The sequence below is a fragment of the Sminthopsis crassicaudata genome, chromosome 5, assembly GCF_048593235.1.
Source record: "Sminthopsis crassicaudata isolate SCR6 chromosome 5, ASM4859323v1, whole genome shotgun sequence".
Classification (NCBI taxonomy): domain Eukaryota; kingdom Metazoa; phylum Chordata; class Mammalia; order Dasyuromorphia; family Dasyuridae; genus Sminthopsis; species Sminthopsis crassicaudata.
This window is the reverse complement of record NC_133621.1, coordinates 281131216-281146456: the sequence shown is the minus strand read 5'-3', so window position 1 is coordinate 281146456 and position 15241 is coordinate 281131216. Positions and strand designations below refer to the sequence as shown.

At 32.5% G+C, this 15241-nt stretch overlaps 1 protein-coding gene across 1 annotated transcript in view; it reads right to left on the bottom strand.

The window, feature by feature from the left end:
• Nucleotides 1-15241, bottom strand: part of LOC141544753 (uncharacterized) — a 49850-nt gene that overhangs the window by 15114 nt on the left and 19495 nt on the right. Inside the window, exons 9-15 of the mRNA XM_074271268.1 lie at nucleotides 14420-14692; nucleotides 13265-13659; nucleotides 10737-10966; nucleotides 6387-6420; nucleotides 5693-5792; nucleotides 4107-4326; nucleotides 1365-1989 (exon numbers count right to left, since the gene is read on the bottom strand). Of these exons, the coding sequence (XP_074127369.1) occupies nucleotides 1365-1989; nucleotides 4107-4326; nucleotides 5693-5792; nucleotides 6387-6420; nucleotides 10737-10966; nucleotides 13265-13659; nucleotides 14420-14692 (1877 nt within the window). The remainder of the gene's footprint in view (nucleotides 1-1364; nucleotides 1990-4106; nucleotides 4327-5692; nucleotides 5793-6386; nucleotides 6421-10736; nucleotides 10967-13264; nucleotides 13660-14419; nucleotides 14693-15241) is intronic.

Sequence of the window (15241 nt, the reverse complement as noted above, 5' to 3'; positions counted from 1 at the left end):
TGTAAAAGACATTGAACATTTTCTATCTCGTTAGATAAAAATCATCTTAAAAACAAAATTCAAGTAAAGTCTAGTAACCTTTTGAAAGAAAACCATCTAAGAGAAGGCAATGTAAAATTGTCTTAAGAAAACTAGCAAAATTAATTGAATTACTACACAAAACTAAATTCCATTGTGAAATGAATAGATTCAACTACATTTTTTTATCTGAAATTGTACAGTACTTCCACTCACTACTTATGTGAAAAGCATCACAGATAATGAGAACTGTTATTAGATAGTAAAAAGCTATCTATTTTCAATAAAGGAAAGGCACGGATCCCAGAAACTGCAATTCTGGTTATTATGCAAGAAGTATTAGTAAATATAGTAAAAAGACTGACATAAATAATAATGTAGTAGGGAATCAAAAGCACATTTAAAAAAGATGGCTTTATTACCACACACCAAAATTAATTCTTAATGGAATAATAACAGAATTATTGTCCTAAATTTTAAACAAAAGTAGTTGCTAATCTTTGTAATTTCATTAAAATATGATCAACTGTTTAATATTTCTAAAATCAGTTTACAGTATTTTGAATTAAAACTAGTCAATTGATAAATATGTTTCAGTGATTATGAAAAGGGTAATAACTGATGCCCTACAGCATCTCAATTTGAATTGTTACAGTACTCTTAGCACATTTTTTCAGGATTTACCTTGTTTCAGCATTTCTAATAATTTCATTGGAGCATTAAATGGAATACCAGGCAAATTATTAGAACTACAAAATGGTTGTAGGAGTCCGTAGGGTCCTACGATATTTGGTCCTTTTCGAAATTGCATGTAGCCTAGCACTTTATGTTCGATAAGAGTAAGGAAAGCTACTGCTAGGAGAATTGGGATAATATATAGTAATATTTATCAGTATTTATTTACAAGTATTTAACTCCATTTACATTTATGCACCAATACTATACATTTAAAATTTCATGGGCTAGCTACACCATATTTTTAATCAAAATGAGTCATCTTGTCTAAAAAATGGATATGGGGTTGATTTTTATCATGAATGTTTCCTCCTTCTTGCATGTCAGATTTTTTTTTTTTCCTTTTGGTAGAGGCAGTTAGGGTTAAGTGACTTGCCCAGGGTCACACAAGTGTCTGAGGGCAGATTTGAACTCAAGTCCTCCTGACTTCAGGACTAGTGCTCTATCCACTGCGCCACCTAGCTGCCCTCATGTCAGAATTTTGATACTGAATGTTGCTAATATCAGAAACTGCTGAAAATTCAAATTCCTAATTTATCTTGATCAAAATAACTTTAAAATTCAATTCAAAATGCTAAATGTTTGTCAGATAATATTATTTAAAGACCTACCTCATCTTCTGCCTGTTCATTTTCATATATACGTATTTGCTCTCTTAAATGGATAATCTCATCAGTTGACTCTTTATTTCTCTCTTCTACCCCATGATCTTGCTTTTCAGTAGAAGCATCAACAGTCAGGGAGCGATCCCTAAAGTTCATCCAGTTACTTTTTAATACCCTTCTTTTGAAGGCCCCTTTGTTTTGGGCATCTTCAGATATTTCTTGAAGCAAGGCAAATTCCCTCTGCTTTTGGGTTAATTTTTCTTGCATGGACTCTACTTTGAGAGATGATTTTTTCAATTTTTCCTTTTGTATATGATTTGAGAGTTCAAATTCCTTCACTTTATCCTTGGTCATCTCTAATTCTTTCTGTGTTTTTTCTAAAATTGATGTCTTCATTCTAAGGGAATCACGTCGTTGGTACAACTCATTTTTAGCTTTAGAAAGCTTATTTGACAGGATGTCAATTTTGTCTATTAGTTGGTCCTCTAAAAGGAGCCACTCTTCTTGTTCTCGCTGAAGGTGTAGTTCTGGTGGCTGATGTTCCTCATAAAGGATGTCAGAACTTACAGAGGAACTGTTAGTTTCAATTTCTGACTGTGTTTTTCCTCCGTTTTGTTTTTTACCTTCCAATCTAGAGTTCAGTATTGCATTTGGAAAAAAAATTACAAGTAATTGTGTTATATAGTGTTATATAGTAAAAATGGATACAATTCTAAAAATAGAGGAAAATTTGCAGTAAACTTTGTGAGGAAATCTGAAAAACTGAAAATTTAATTTTCAGGATTCACTTTTTAATTAATATATTTTCATATTGTATTGTATTTTAAAATAAGTTTTTATTCTCAAGATAATTGCACATGTTTAACATACATTGGATTACTTGCTATCTAGGGGAAGGGTGGGGGGTGGAAGGGAGAAAAATTTCAGAAACAAGATAAAAAGTCAAAAACATCAATTCCTGCCCTCAAGATGCTTATATTCTAAATGGGTAAAATAACATGTAAATAGAATACATGAAAGCTAGTATGAATACCTGAGAGGCAATATCCGAAAAGAAGACACTTAGTTACTAAGGGCACTGAAAATTGTCAAGGAGTTAAATTTCAGAAAAACTAGGATAGATTTACTTGAAGTGATATAAAGTGAACAGAATGAGCACAATGTACATCACTATTATGTGATGATCATCTATCAAGTGCTTTTCAGCAATACAATGATCTAAGATAATTTCAAGTGGAGAATGCTATCCACATCTGGAGAAAAGTACTTATGGAGTCTGAATTCTCAAAATGTTTTAGAAAATCAATGTTCCAACAAGTCTTTCATTAAAATAGGGGAAAAATACTCTTTCAAAGAAGGAAAAATAGCAAGTAGGCCAATATAGATGGATTTCAGAGTTAGAGAGAGGGGTAAAGTGCACGAAAACGGGAAAAGCACGAAGAGTCCAGGTTATAAGGGATTTTGAGGGCCAACAAAAGGAATTTATATTTGATCTTAGAGGTGATAGGAGCCAGTACTACTTAAGGAGGAATAAAATCATGACATTTGTGCTTAAGGAAAATCACTTTGGCAGCTGAGTGAAGAATGGATTGGTATGTGGAAAGCCTTCATACAGAGAAAGAAAGAGGAAGGCAAGTGCAATAATATAAGCAAGAGGCAATGATTGCCTGTATTACATTGAACAGAAATGGACTGTTACGGGAGGTGCTACAAAGGCAGAAAATTTGTCATTAGATTGAATGTGAGAAGTAAAAAGCAGGAGTTAAAGATGAGGAAGATAGTTGTCACTAATAATAGGATCAGAAGAGGGGAGGGCTAAGGAAGAAAGATAATTAAGGTCAAGATGCATATGGCAATCCCATTTGAGATGTCCAAAAAACCCACAGTGATGTATAGCAGAAACTTGAGAGACTAGGGCTGATCATAGAAACCTGAAAATTATTCCTCCACAAGGGTGTTAAGGAAATTCAAGATGAGATCATCAAGAGAAACAGTACATTTTCCAAGATTGTAAGCTCCATGACAACTCAGGCCATGTCATATTCTTCCCTTATCTTCCCTAAGTTTCAAAAGTATTTTGCATATAGCAGGGGACTAAGGGCATTTATTGAGGAATTTGAAAATAACATTATTTATAGCACATCAGAATCCCTTCTTGCAGTCTACAGTCCAGTCAAAGTGCCCTCCTTTTGGTTCCACACAGGACAACAGAGAACTCCATTTCCCAAAGCCACACCCTTGTGCTCAGCTTGGATTGCACTGCTCCTTTCCTAAACTCCCTCCATTGGGATTTTATTTGTATACTCTGCTTAGTACATTCTTCTACATGAGTACTGTCCCCTGAAAATCATGCCCTGCTTTCTGCTCTAAATTTCTATGACTTTATTGTATTTACATTTGCATGTGTAGGTTGTATTCTTAAATTCAGTGCAAACTTCCCATTGGTACTTCATTGCCCACAACAGTGCTTGTCACAAAGAAGGCACTTGTTAAATGTGCTGATGAAAGACAATTATCTGTCCTTTAAAAATAATATGATGAAGTGACAGTGGGCACTCACTGGAAACTATTCCAGACAGGAAGATAGAGCATGCCCCCATAGAGTAAAAGGGATTAATAAAGAAGGCTCATTACAGTATTTTCACTGATTTTTTACTTTTGATTTCCTAACCTCAAATTCTCTGTTATAGTGCGCTTCAATGTAAGAGAAATGCTTTTAAGCCTTTATTAAACTTATGAGTTCCATACCTGCCTCTATAGTATTCTTTATCACATTTTACTTTTTGATGATTTGACCTGGATTTAGTTTTTCTTCTTTTCGAGAATTTTTCCTGTGATCGCCTAACAGTGGTTTGTAAACTATTCTTCACTACTCTTGTCATTTGTACCAATTGTGATTTGTTTTGATGTTTTACTGATAAACCACATGAAAGAACTACTTTCTGATGTCTCTGAAGGCGAGGAGAACCTATATAGACAAAAACACAAGTAAATAAAAATATTAGGATTTTAAAATCTGCATGACAGTAGCAGTATACTTAGAATTCAGATTCTCTGGCACTGATAAAATCAGTATTATTTTCCCAAGACAAACAAAATCTCTAATTTACACATTAATTTAAAAAAAAATATTTGAAACCTCAGATTTTTCTCACAATATAAGAAAAAATATCTGTGAAAAGTAAACATACTGATATGAACTGTGATTGGCACAAATAAGATTAATAAACATATATTATACATATGCTAAATTACTTTAAAAGTAACATAAATGTGTTTTACTCCAAATAGTTCCATGTCAGCATTTCTTATTCTTTAGAAACTTATAATGTAAATCGGTATACATCATTCATACAATAATCTTTTTCCTCATTTATTCATTGGTCAATCTTCTAACTTTAACCCAAATATAGCTGAGGCACCAGAAGAAAGTTGAAAAACAAAAAACAAAAAACAAAAAACACTTGCCCTTTCAGGAAAATTCCTGCCTCAAAACCTAGGTACTTTATTCTTCAGAGAGATACATAACTAAATTTAGAACTAACCCAGAATTACAAAATTGAGTTATATCAAGTTACATATTTAACAGATTTGATTATCAGATTTTCTTTGGCAACTTTCAATTCATATATTTCAGTGTTCAATTCAACAGTTGCCAGTTTAAGGGAAATCTAAGATTCCAAGATTCAAAGCAAAAGAAGAAACAGCAAAAGCCTGTTTGCTCACAAGTGCCTCCTTGCTCACAATTCCCATGTTTCAAATGTGCATTTCAGTCCCCTAATCTCTCATGAACCATTGAATTCACATCCATCATTTAAAACATAACACAAATGCTACTTTCAAAAAGTTTTTTCTTTGATAGCTGATGCTCTTTCGTACTTTATACCTCAAATAGCAGTGTGACTGTACTATTTATTTGAATATTATTTATTTTTATTAAGTATTTATGTATTTTTTCCTATTACATTTGTCTACGTAGGCTCTATCCCCCTAGTAGATTGCATACTCATTGAGGAAAAGAACTGTTTCTTATCTCAAATTTGTGAATTTGGCACACACTAGATTCTTAATTCTTTTTGCATTGAAAGTGGTAGGTCATCCTTGAGAGCTTCTGTGGTTGAAAAATCACCACACTGAAGCTAATGAAATCCTTTTTAGCTTGGCAAGGTCTATTAAAGCTTAGACTCTGTCAGATCCTCCAAGAACCCAAAGTCACTTCTATTCTATTATAGGTCAGTGGACTAGAACTTCAGAACTATTGTCTTAGCTATAAATACATATTTGGTTTCTGTTTAACATTGGTATTCTGTTAGAAAATTTAAAAATATTCTTACCCTGAACACTATTTGAGGGAGGCAAATCATAATCCTCTGTATCTGTGTTATGTGACTGAGTGAGGTCATCAAGAGCATATGAAGTCATCTCTACTTCGTCCTATAAAATATATAAAAGTACTATCAAATAATAAACTTAAATAAAATCATTGTAAAATAAACTTTAAAGCAATCAGAAAGAATACTATTTATGTAGTCAATGAATAACATTTATATAGTACTTTAAGATATTTCACAACAGTTATCTCTTATACATTATCTCATAGCATTCTCACAACAATTTTGTGAGAAAAGCACTATTTTACAAATGAGGAAATAAGGTATAAGAGAGATTAGGTGATTTGTCCATTTAGTTAGCTAAGAACCCAAGAATAGATTCAAACTTAGGTCCTCCTTTTGACTATTCACTAGGCCATATACCTAACTAGAAGCTGGATTATCAACCTTATAAAAATTATCACAAATACTCAAAATATCTCTTACAAATATTTATAGGGGAGAAACGAAAGAAAAGCCAGCAACCTAATTAGTTTTTTGGCATTTACAAAGGACGCATTTCACAAAAAGACTTCCTAAAAGTATTTTCTGATGAAATGCTCCTATGCTCCATAATGTAGAAAAGGGATCTCATATGTTCATGAAAAATTGTATTATTTTCTACATTGATTTATATTTTCAGCAGTTTTTACATTACCTTATTTTTTTCATTTGGTGTATTCTTCACAAGCCTAAAAGACAAATATTTGATTTCAGTGTGTACATAAAAATATAGTGTCATTACATATTAACCAAATAATTGCAATTATTTCAAAATCCTATGCTTTTTCACACTTCTAGTCAGTAAAATAAGATACAGACTATTATATCTCATAGTCATATAATAAATGTTTATCTTTGCCTATGGAACAGTTTTTAAGAGGAAAAAAAATTCTGAAATAACAGCTGGTTTTTCCCATTAAAGAAAATTTCAAAATAAATGTCAGCCATAACATCTTAAATTGTAACACCAATTATTTACTTTTTCAACTGTTCATGTCCCAACTGCTTGTTAGTAAGATTCCAAAAGAATAAGAATTTGAGAATAATCCCATCATGCTTGTTAGAATAAAATAAGTCATCAGCAAATGTTAAATTATGTCCATAATGTTTCACTGTATTCTAAGTTTTAGAAAATATTAACCATGGTAACCAACATAATCATATTTTTTTTGGTAATTCAAGTTACATTGTGCCTTGTGTTGTATTTACTATATTGTAAGCTCCAAGAAGTCAGGTACTATCTTACTTATGTGTTTCTTTTTCCTAGGGTTTAGAATAAGATTCTCCACATTGTATGTATGTGGCTAGTGATTTTTAAACAAGTTTACCAGAACATTAGATGGACTCCTTGTGGAAATTACTCTGATAGAATGTTGATGAGACTATACACAAATCTTCTGAAGTAGTGAAGTAGGAAACTTAAATGTGATTAAACAGAATAACAAATTTCAAAGACAGAAATTCTATGAAATGATTGGCTCTTTCTAGGTTAATTAAAAAAACAAAAAACAAAAAACAAAAACAAGATATGTCCTACAGATTAAGAGTTAGAAAAAGGAATTCAAAATAAGTAAATTATGATTAATTATATGTGAAGAAAATGGGTTCTCTCACTTTTCAGGGGCTCAGTCAACTATTATATTAATAGTAATGGTAAGTTAAATGGAGTATATGTTGCTATCCATCCATATCCCCATTGCTTTTCTCTATACTGTTCAGTGGTTCAAGAAGTGTCGAAGTATGATCTCTTTCAATAAAAACTATTGTAATAAAAGCAGTCATTAATAGAATACTCTGCTGCATGCTGCATAATATATTTATTGGGTTTATAATGATAGTGATATATTTCTATAGCAATTTCCAAAGAACTTAGCTTCCTTAGCTTGCTCATCATATTATCCCCCAAGTCATAAACTTTTAATGGTCCCCCCTCTTTTGAAGTACATCAAAACTATACTGCCTGGCTATGTGAAGCTCCTTTATATTCAAGCCTACAGTCTTAATCCAAGAACACTCCTCAGAATACAAGGTCCTTTCCAGTTAGATCTGTTTCCTCAATCTAGGAATAGGTTGCTTATTTTTCACCCAACCTTTTTACCTTTTTTTCAACAGTGTTTCTTATTTCCTGCTTATATTATGGCTAAAATCCACTTAAAACTGGGTTGTTGTGATTGGACTTTATAACTATAACTATAACTATAACTATATATATATATACATATATATATGTATATATATATATGTATGTATGTATGTATGTATGTATATATATATATATACATATATATATATAGTATTTGCACACAAATTGTTTAATCAAGACAGACTTCTTGATGTGTGCCAGTAATGGCATAGTCTTATTATGAGTATAGGTTGAATTCTAAGAATTCATAGAATCTAGGAGTAAGGAGGTGATAAGTTTTCTTATTCTATGCTCTGATCAGAATACATTTGAAGAACTTGTTAATTCCTGGGAGATATATTTTAGGAAAGACATTTAGCATTCAGAATAATTCCAGAGGAGAGAGATCAGGATGGTGAAGGATAAAATCCCTGTCAAAAACGGCAACTGGTGATGTTTACTGCAGATGTTTACCATAAAGAAGAAAAGATGAGGATTTGGCATGACTGGGAGTTGTATATGTGTTCAAATAAAAAAATAACAAGACAAATAAATAATAGACTATTATGTTTAAATGACCCTCCAAAGGGTAGGACGAGACACAGAAAAACACATTTGGGATCACTGCATGAAAAAAACAAAACAACTAACTTCCAAACATTTAAGACTATTTTAAAAGGAATGGATTGCCTTAGGAAATTAACACGTGTGTGTGTGTGTGTGTGTGTGTGTGTGTGTGTGTGTGTGTGTGTGTTGTGTGTGTGTGTGTGTGTTAGAGAGAAAAAGAAAGAGAAATAGAGAGATAGAGAGAAACAGAGCGAGACAGAGACTGTGCATGCTTGCAAAAACAGTGAGCAATCAATCACAAATGTAGGAACATTGTTCTTTGATTTACCTCGCATGGACCTCACAAACTTACCTGTTACTTTGTTCATGTACCTTTTAGGTAACTTCACCTTCCTACTCTGATAAGGTATCAAAGAAGGACTTTAATAGGAAAAAACACATTTTGTAATCATTCTTATTATCAATTTGTTCCAGCATCTAATTTTATTCACAGATTTCATAGAATTAAAATAGAATGTTCGCTTGTAACTTACCCTCTTTTGATTCCCTTTTCAGCAAACTTTCCCAAAGAATAGTAATTTCTCTGGTGCTTTAGCATTATTTCTCTCTCCAACTGCTAAACATATACCCCAATGGCAAGAAAAGTTTTAAAAACCAAAATATTCACAGCAACAACTTTTTGTAATAGCAAATAAGGAGGAATAGAGTAGCTGCTCATCGGCTGAAGAATGGCTAAACAAATTGTGGTTTGTTGACATAATGGAACATCATTGCATATGGCTAGGAATAATTTTATAGGAGGATGAGAATATTTATATGAATTAATGCAAAATGAAATAATGACAACCAGAACAACAATACAAATTATTAAGGACAATAAAATAACTGTAACTGAATACTATGAAATTATGATATCCAAACTTGGTCCAGATGTGACGGTACCATCTCCTATTTTTGCAGGGTGGAGGACTACTCAATATGGAACATTGCATGCGATATTGATGTAGTCATTAGGGATCTTTCACTAGAAGGGCGAGGAGAGAGATCTTGCAGAAAGAGGCTGATATGAAAGTAAATGATGACACATTTTAAAAAAGCAAGCTTTCTCCCAATTGTCTCTGGCTTTAAGTCTATGTAAAGCTTGTAAGGCTACGTAACTTACAAATAAGTGTAATTGGTTTCTTTACACTAATTGAAGTAGCAATATATATGCATACAACTGAGTTCATATGAGTTACTGGCACTGAAGCGGGAAGAGATGCCCTTTTCAGTGTCTCTCAAAAATAGTATATATATTGTCTTCCTGAATTTATCTAATTTTTGGTTTTGGAGTTAATTATTTCAGGATAAGTTTTTTAAGGCTGTTAAATTAATTTTTAAGTTAATAAAAGTAAATCCAGGCTTGTTTTTAAAGCATTTTCTATTTTCTAAATGTCAAGCCAGATCACTTCCACATTCCAACTCTTATGAATTGGAATTTTCGAGGTGGTCTCTTGCAAGTACAGTCCCAACATGAATTGTGAACCCTCTTTACCATATTCCTGCATGGCTCATCTGTTATCTTATGGTCTTAAAGAGTTTTTTTAGATGGGGCAGCAAGTAGCTGTTTTCTGCTTTTTGCTCTTCCTCAGCCTGTCCAGAAGCCATATGAGCACTATTAGGCCTTATAAAACAATGACTATGTAAGCACTTCTCTGTTAATTCCCCTTTTTTATTCTGACATCTGGAAAGGCCATCAACCTTCCTTTCCTCAGGCCCATTTTACAAAGTGGTGGGTTGGTGACTAGATCTTTTCAATGATTTTGTAGGTCTGCAATTAAAAGAATTTTAATTAAATTTCTTTAGAATCTAGGTTGGCTGACTTTTTGGGGGGGTATCCTTATGATTGGCTCATGATAAGCACTTAAACTGATTCACTCTTGAACATTTCTACTGATGGGAAACTTTCTAATGACTAAGAGAACTCATCTAACTTTTGGAGTAGCGGTAAGCCTATTCTCTTATCTCATTGGCACTTTTTATACATTTGCAAACTTTTGCAAACGATCTTGCTTTGCTCCTTGAAATCCATATCTTATGTTATTTTTTTTTCCCATATGCTACCTTTCTTTCAATAGGCACTGATGTAACAGTTCCAAAATAAAAGACCATACTTACAGCAATAGAAAAACATACATTCATGGGACCTTAATTTCTTAGCAAAAAACAAGGAGATGTAGAATGGATCTGAATCTAGAATTTTAGAGCAAACTGAACTTACCATAAATGTTAATATTGGAAAAAAAAAACTCCAGTTAAATATTTTGACAAACTTACCCCTTTGACACATGCTGCACAGGTGCTAAATTTTTCTTGGGAGAAATATGCATTATTGGAATTTTTTTCCCAGGAATTTTATTTTCCTCATCTTTACCATACTGATGGCTCTCCATAGCAAATTGATCATTAACTTTATCAACTGTTCTATTTTCTGTTAATTTATCAACATCTTTGTCCTCCACTGTTTCCATTCCATTGATTTGATGCTTTTGCTTTTCCTCTTCCACCTAAAAGGAAAGCTTAGCATCATTGTCACTTTATTGATGTGTGTTGTCTGTGTGTAAATGTGTGCATATACACATACACACACTTTTATACACATGTATTTATATGCTTACTTAGGTACAAGTACTAAACTTGTGATTTAACTAGTACAAGGAGCCATCTGACAAGAAAATTCCTTCTATCAATTCTACCAATGTTTAGACCATTGACATGTTAAATGACTTGCCTATCTATGTCAGAGGTGGGACTTGAACTAATCTTCTTAGCTCACTATCAAATATATCAGGCTGCCTTTCATTTTTTTACTTTTATTTTGAAATACACATTATCCTCAATATATATTACCTTCATTTTATTTTCTGGGTACAAAAATGGTCATACTTTTATAAATTTTGTATGAAAGCAGAAAAATTTACTGAAGTTTCAAAATGATAGCTCAATTACTATCTCATTTTGTTTGTCATCATATTTTCATATTGTTCTCTCATTTCTCTCCTTTAATAAGCAGATAGGAACAAAGAGATACAACATCTGACTATTTCTGGGCTTTCCCACCATTTCCTCACACTGACCAGATAGATCAAGCTTATTTCCCACCATATGATGGTACCCCATCCCATTTCGCATTTCTCATTCCTTACTGTCAAGTTCAAAAAGTAAAACAAAAACAAAAGGAAAAAACCCCCTTGAAGTTAATCACTGAAATATTGGATTAACAACACAGGAAATTGAAGTAGAATGAGATTTAGGCACCATGACTACTATGTGATGGAAAATCGATGCCATTATTCCCTGTTTACAGAAGTTTACAGAAGCACAATGTTTTTAGCAAAGAAAAAAAAAATAGGAAAAATATCTTAATCTAATGCTACCATTTTATATATGAGAAACCTGAAGGATAGATACATTACTAACTTGGTCAAAATCATGTTAATAAACTAGTAACAGAATCCAGCATACTGGGTGAAGGTCCCCACATTTGATTTAGAATGAAGTTGCATTATTTAGTACTTTATGGTAACATTGAAGTGTTACAAGCAGCAGTTGAATCAGTCTTAACTGAAGGGTTTTGGCTCTCTCTCTTTACTATTTTCTCTTATGTCATCAGTTATTGTGAAAGGATAATTAGAAGACTGGTGAAGGTACAGATGAACCAACGCCATGTAACCTAACTTCCCTGAGGCTAACCTTTCCTCATTCACAAGATAAGGGGGTTTGATTCTATTACTGTCAATGCTCCTTCCAACAACAACAACAAAAAAAAATAAGATTCAATGAATGAATCATCTTAGTTTGATAGCGTCTAAAGTCAATCGCTTATGCAAACATATCACAAGTCAGCATTTTGCCATTGTTTTTCGATCATTTCTCCCATTTTATATTATTTCTAAGTGCTAACATGACATCTATAGCAAATGAAAATATATTTTGAAAAAAATAACTAAACACAAGAGGAGGAGCTTTAAACTTACTCAGAAGATGTAAGTTTAAGTCTCAATTCTATAATTTATTATTTGTGGAACAGAAAATACTGTATTAATGCCCTTTTGAAAAATGTTAAATGATTCACAAAATTGTGTTTCATTTTCTTTTGAAATACAGAAATGGAATGATTTTAGTAAAATCACTAAAAATGGACTAACAGATCACCATAAAATATTAGTTTAATCAGATGCATTAGAATTTTTCCAAAGTTGGCTTATGTTTTTAGTATTTTAAATCACACCACCTTACATTTGGCTAAGAAAATAAAAATGTCCATAGAAAGCAAAATTCTTTCAAATATCAAATATTTCAAGGATTTGCATAAAAAAGGATCTTGAGCTCAGGTTTGTTTTGGATCTGTGTCTTAATTATCTTTAAGCTTATCCTTGTTCTTTTGGCTACCTAGTCCAATTTGTGTGTTTGATTTAGAAAGTTTCTTGTCAACATGTCAAATACTTGGGAAATTGATGGGAATAATTTAGATGACCAAAATAGAAAACACTATAAAAAGGCTTTCTGCATATTTTCCTTAATGCAACCTTCAATATACTTTGTACAAATAGCAAGCATTTAACCAAAGCATTTTCATCATGTGAAAAATCAGTTCCACAGGATGATTGATTTAGAGGAAAAATAGATATAGAGTGTCAGAAGCTACCTCTTTTTGTGGTGATATTTTATTCTTTCTCGAAAGTCAGAGATTCTGCTTGCAACATTCTTAACTCATTTGTCAGTCTTTGTGTATCTTGCCTCCAATCTTTATGCAGGCGCATTTTGGAGATTTTGTCCCTATGGGAGTGCATCTCAAAACTTACCTCATATGTAGAGTGGTAGTCATTGTCAAGACTGCTCTGAGATGAGGTTTCTAGATGTTTTGTTTTCTTCTTGCATTTTCTTGGTTTAATAAGTTCAGCTTTTTTGTCTTGGTTAATTGATTTCATATTATCAGACAGAGTAAGCTGAACATGACTTCCTGGACCACATGATTGGAGCAAACTTGGGATGTTTCTGTGCTGACTAAATGTCATTTCTGTGCCAAATGATCTATCTTCCTTAATTCCATTTATAGCAACTTTTGAGTCAGCTTTTATTATATTTTTTGCAACATAAGCAGCATTGCAATCATGTTTCCTCTCCAACTTCGAATGCCTGGAACTTTTGTGACTGTCATTTATCTTAGAAATATTTGGAGAATCCCATGACGGAATATCTGAAAAGAAAATATTTGAGTTAAATAGAATATTTTATTCTGATTAAATCAAGATCATATGTAACATAAATACAAGATAACATGGATACTCTAGCAGTTAATTTGAAATTCACTTTGAAAATTAAGTTTGCTGAGAGCTATATAGAATAGGAAAACATGGAGAGAAATTCAGCAGTAAAGTTTTATGTTTGGTTGAAACAAAATCTTCATAAAGGAGATTATGATTCAGTTATGGCATTCATGAATTATCCAATGATAACATTAAAAAAACAACACTGGTCAGTATGGTAATTCCATCTCATTCAAATCTATGTCATGGAAACAATTACCGCGAAGCGTCAGTTAACCAGGTACTTTAATAGTGGGGAAAATTAAATTGATTCTATTTAACTTTTCGAGGAAGTGAACATATAAATAACTGAAAAGAACCGATAAAAGGAAAATCCTCTATCCATGGATTCTCTATGTGTATAAAATGCATTCAGGTTTTAAGATAGGAAACTCTGAAAACAAAAAAGAAGAAAGTGGAAATTACAATTAATTAATCACAGAAGACAATGTGAGAGGAGGAAATTGAAAGATACCTATTCTAAAGACACTACCTACATTCTAGGCTGCTGAGAGCATTCAGCACAAGTCAGGGAACTTGATTATCACTTGGCTTTACATTTACTTTGCTTACCTCTACCAACAAAATGTGGAATGGAACAATTTGACCAAATAACATACTTAGAGAAAATTCAGAATCTTAAATAACTACCTTCTAGAGGTTGTTTTTCTTTCTCCTGTCTTACAGGTGGTTCACACGGCTTCTCAGACCCTGGCTTTTTTGCTGGAAATTTGTAGCTTGGGTCAGACCCACTTCCAGTGTCTTTCTCGTTTTTGAACAAAGCATTTGTTGTCTTTGTGGTTTCTCCGTGATTGTGACTTGACTTTGAAGGGGATTTGCGAGCATGTTTGCTGCTCTCCACCTTCAAACTTTGTTGATTTTTATTTTTGTCACCAGGACTTGTTGAGTCCCAGGAAGAAGTATCTGAAAGGAAAATATTTGAGTTAAATAGAATATTTTATTCTGATTAAATCAAGATCATATGTAACATAAATACAAGATAACATGGATACTCTAGCAGTTAATTTGAAATTCACTTTGAAAATTAAGTTTGCTGAGAGCTATATAGAATAGGAAAACATGGAGAGAAATTCAGCAGTAAAGTTTTATGTTTGGTTGAAACAAAATCTTCATAAAGGAGATTATGATTCAGTTATGGCATTCATGAATTATCCAATGATAACATTAAAAAAACAACACTGGTCAGTATGGTAATTCCATCTCATTCAAATCTATGTCATGGAAACAATTACCGCGAAGCGTCAGTTAACCAGGTACTTTAATAGTGGGGAAAATTAAATTGATTCTATTTAACTTTTCGAGGAAGTGAACATATAAATAACTGAAAAGAACCGATAAAAGGAAAATCCTCTATCCATGGATTCTCTATGTGTATAAAATGCATTCAGGTTTTAAGATAGGAAACTCTGAAAACAAAAAAGAAGAAAGTGGAAATTACAATTAATTAATCAC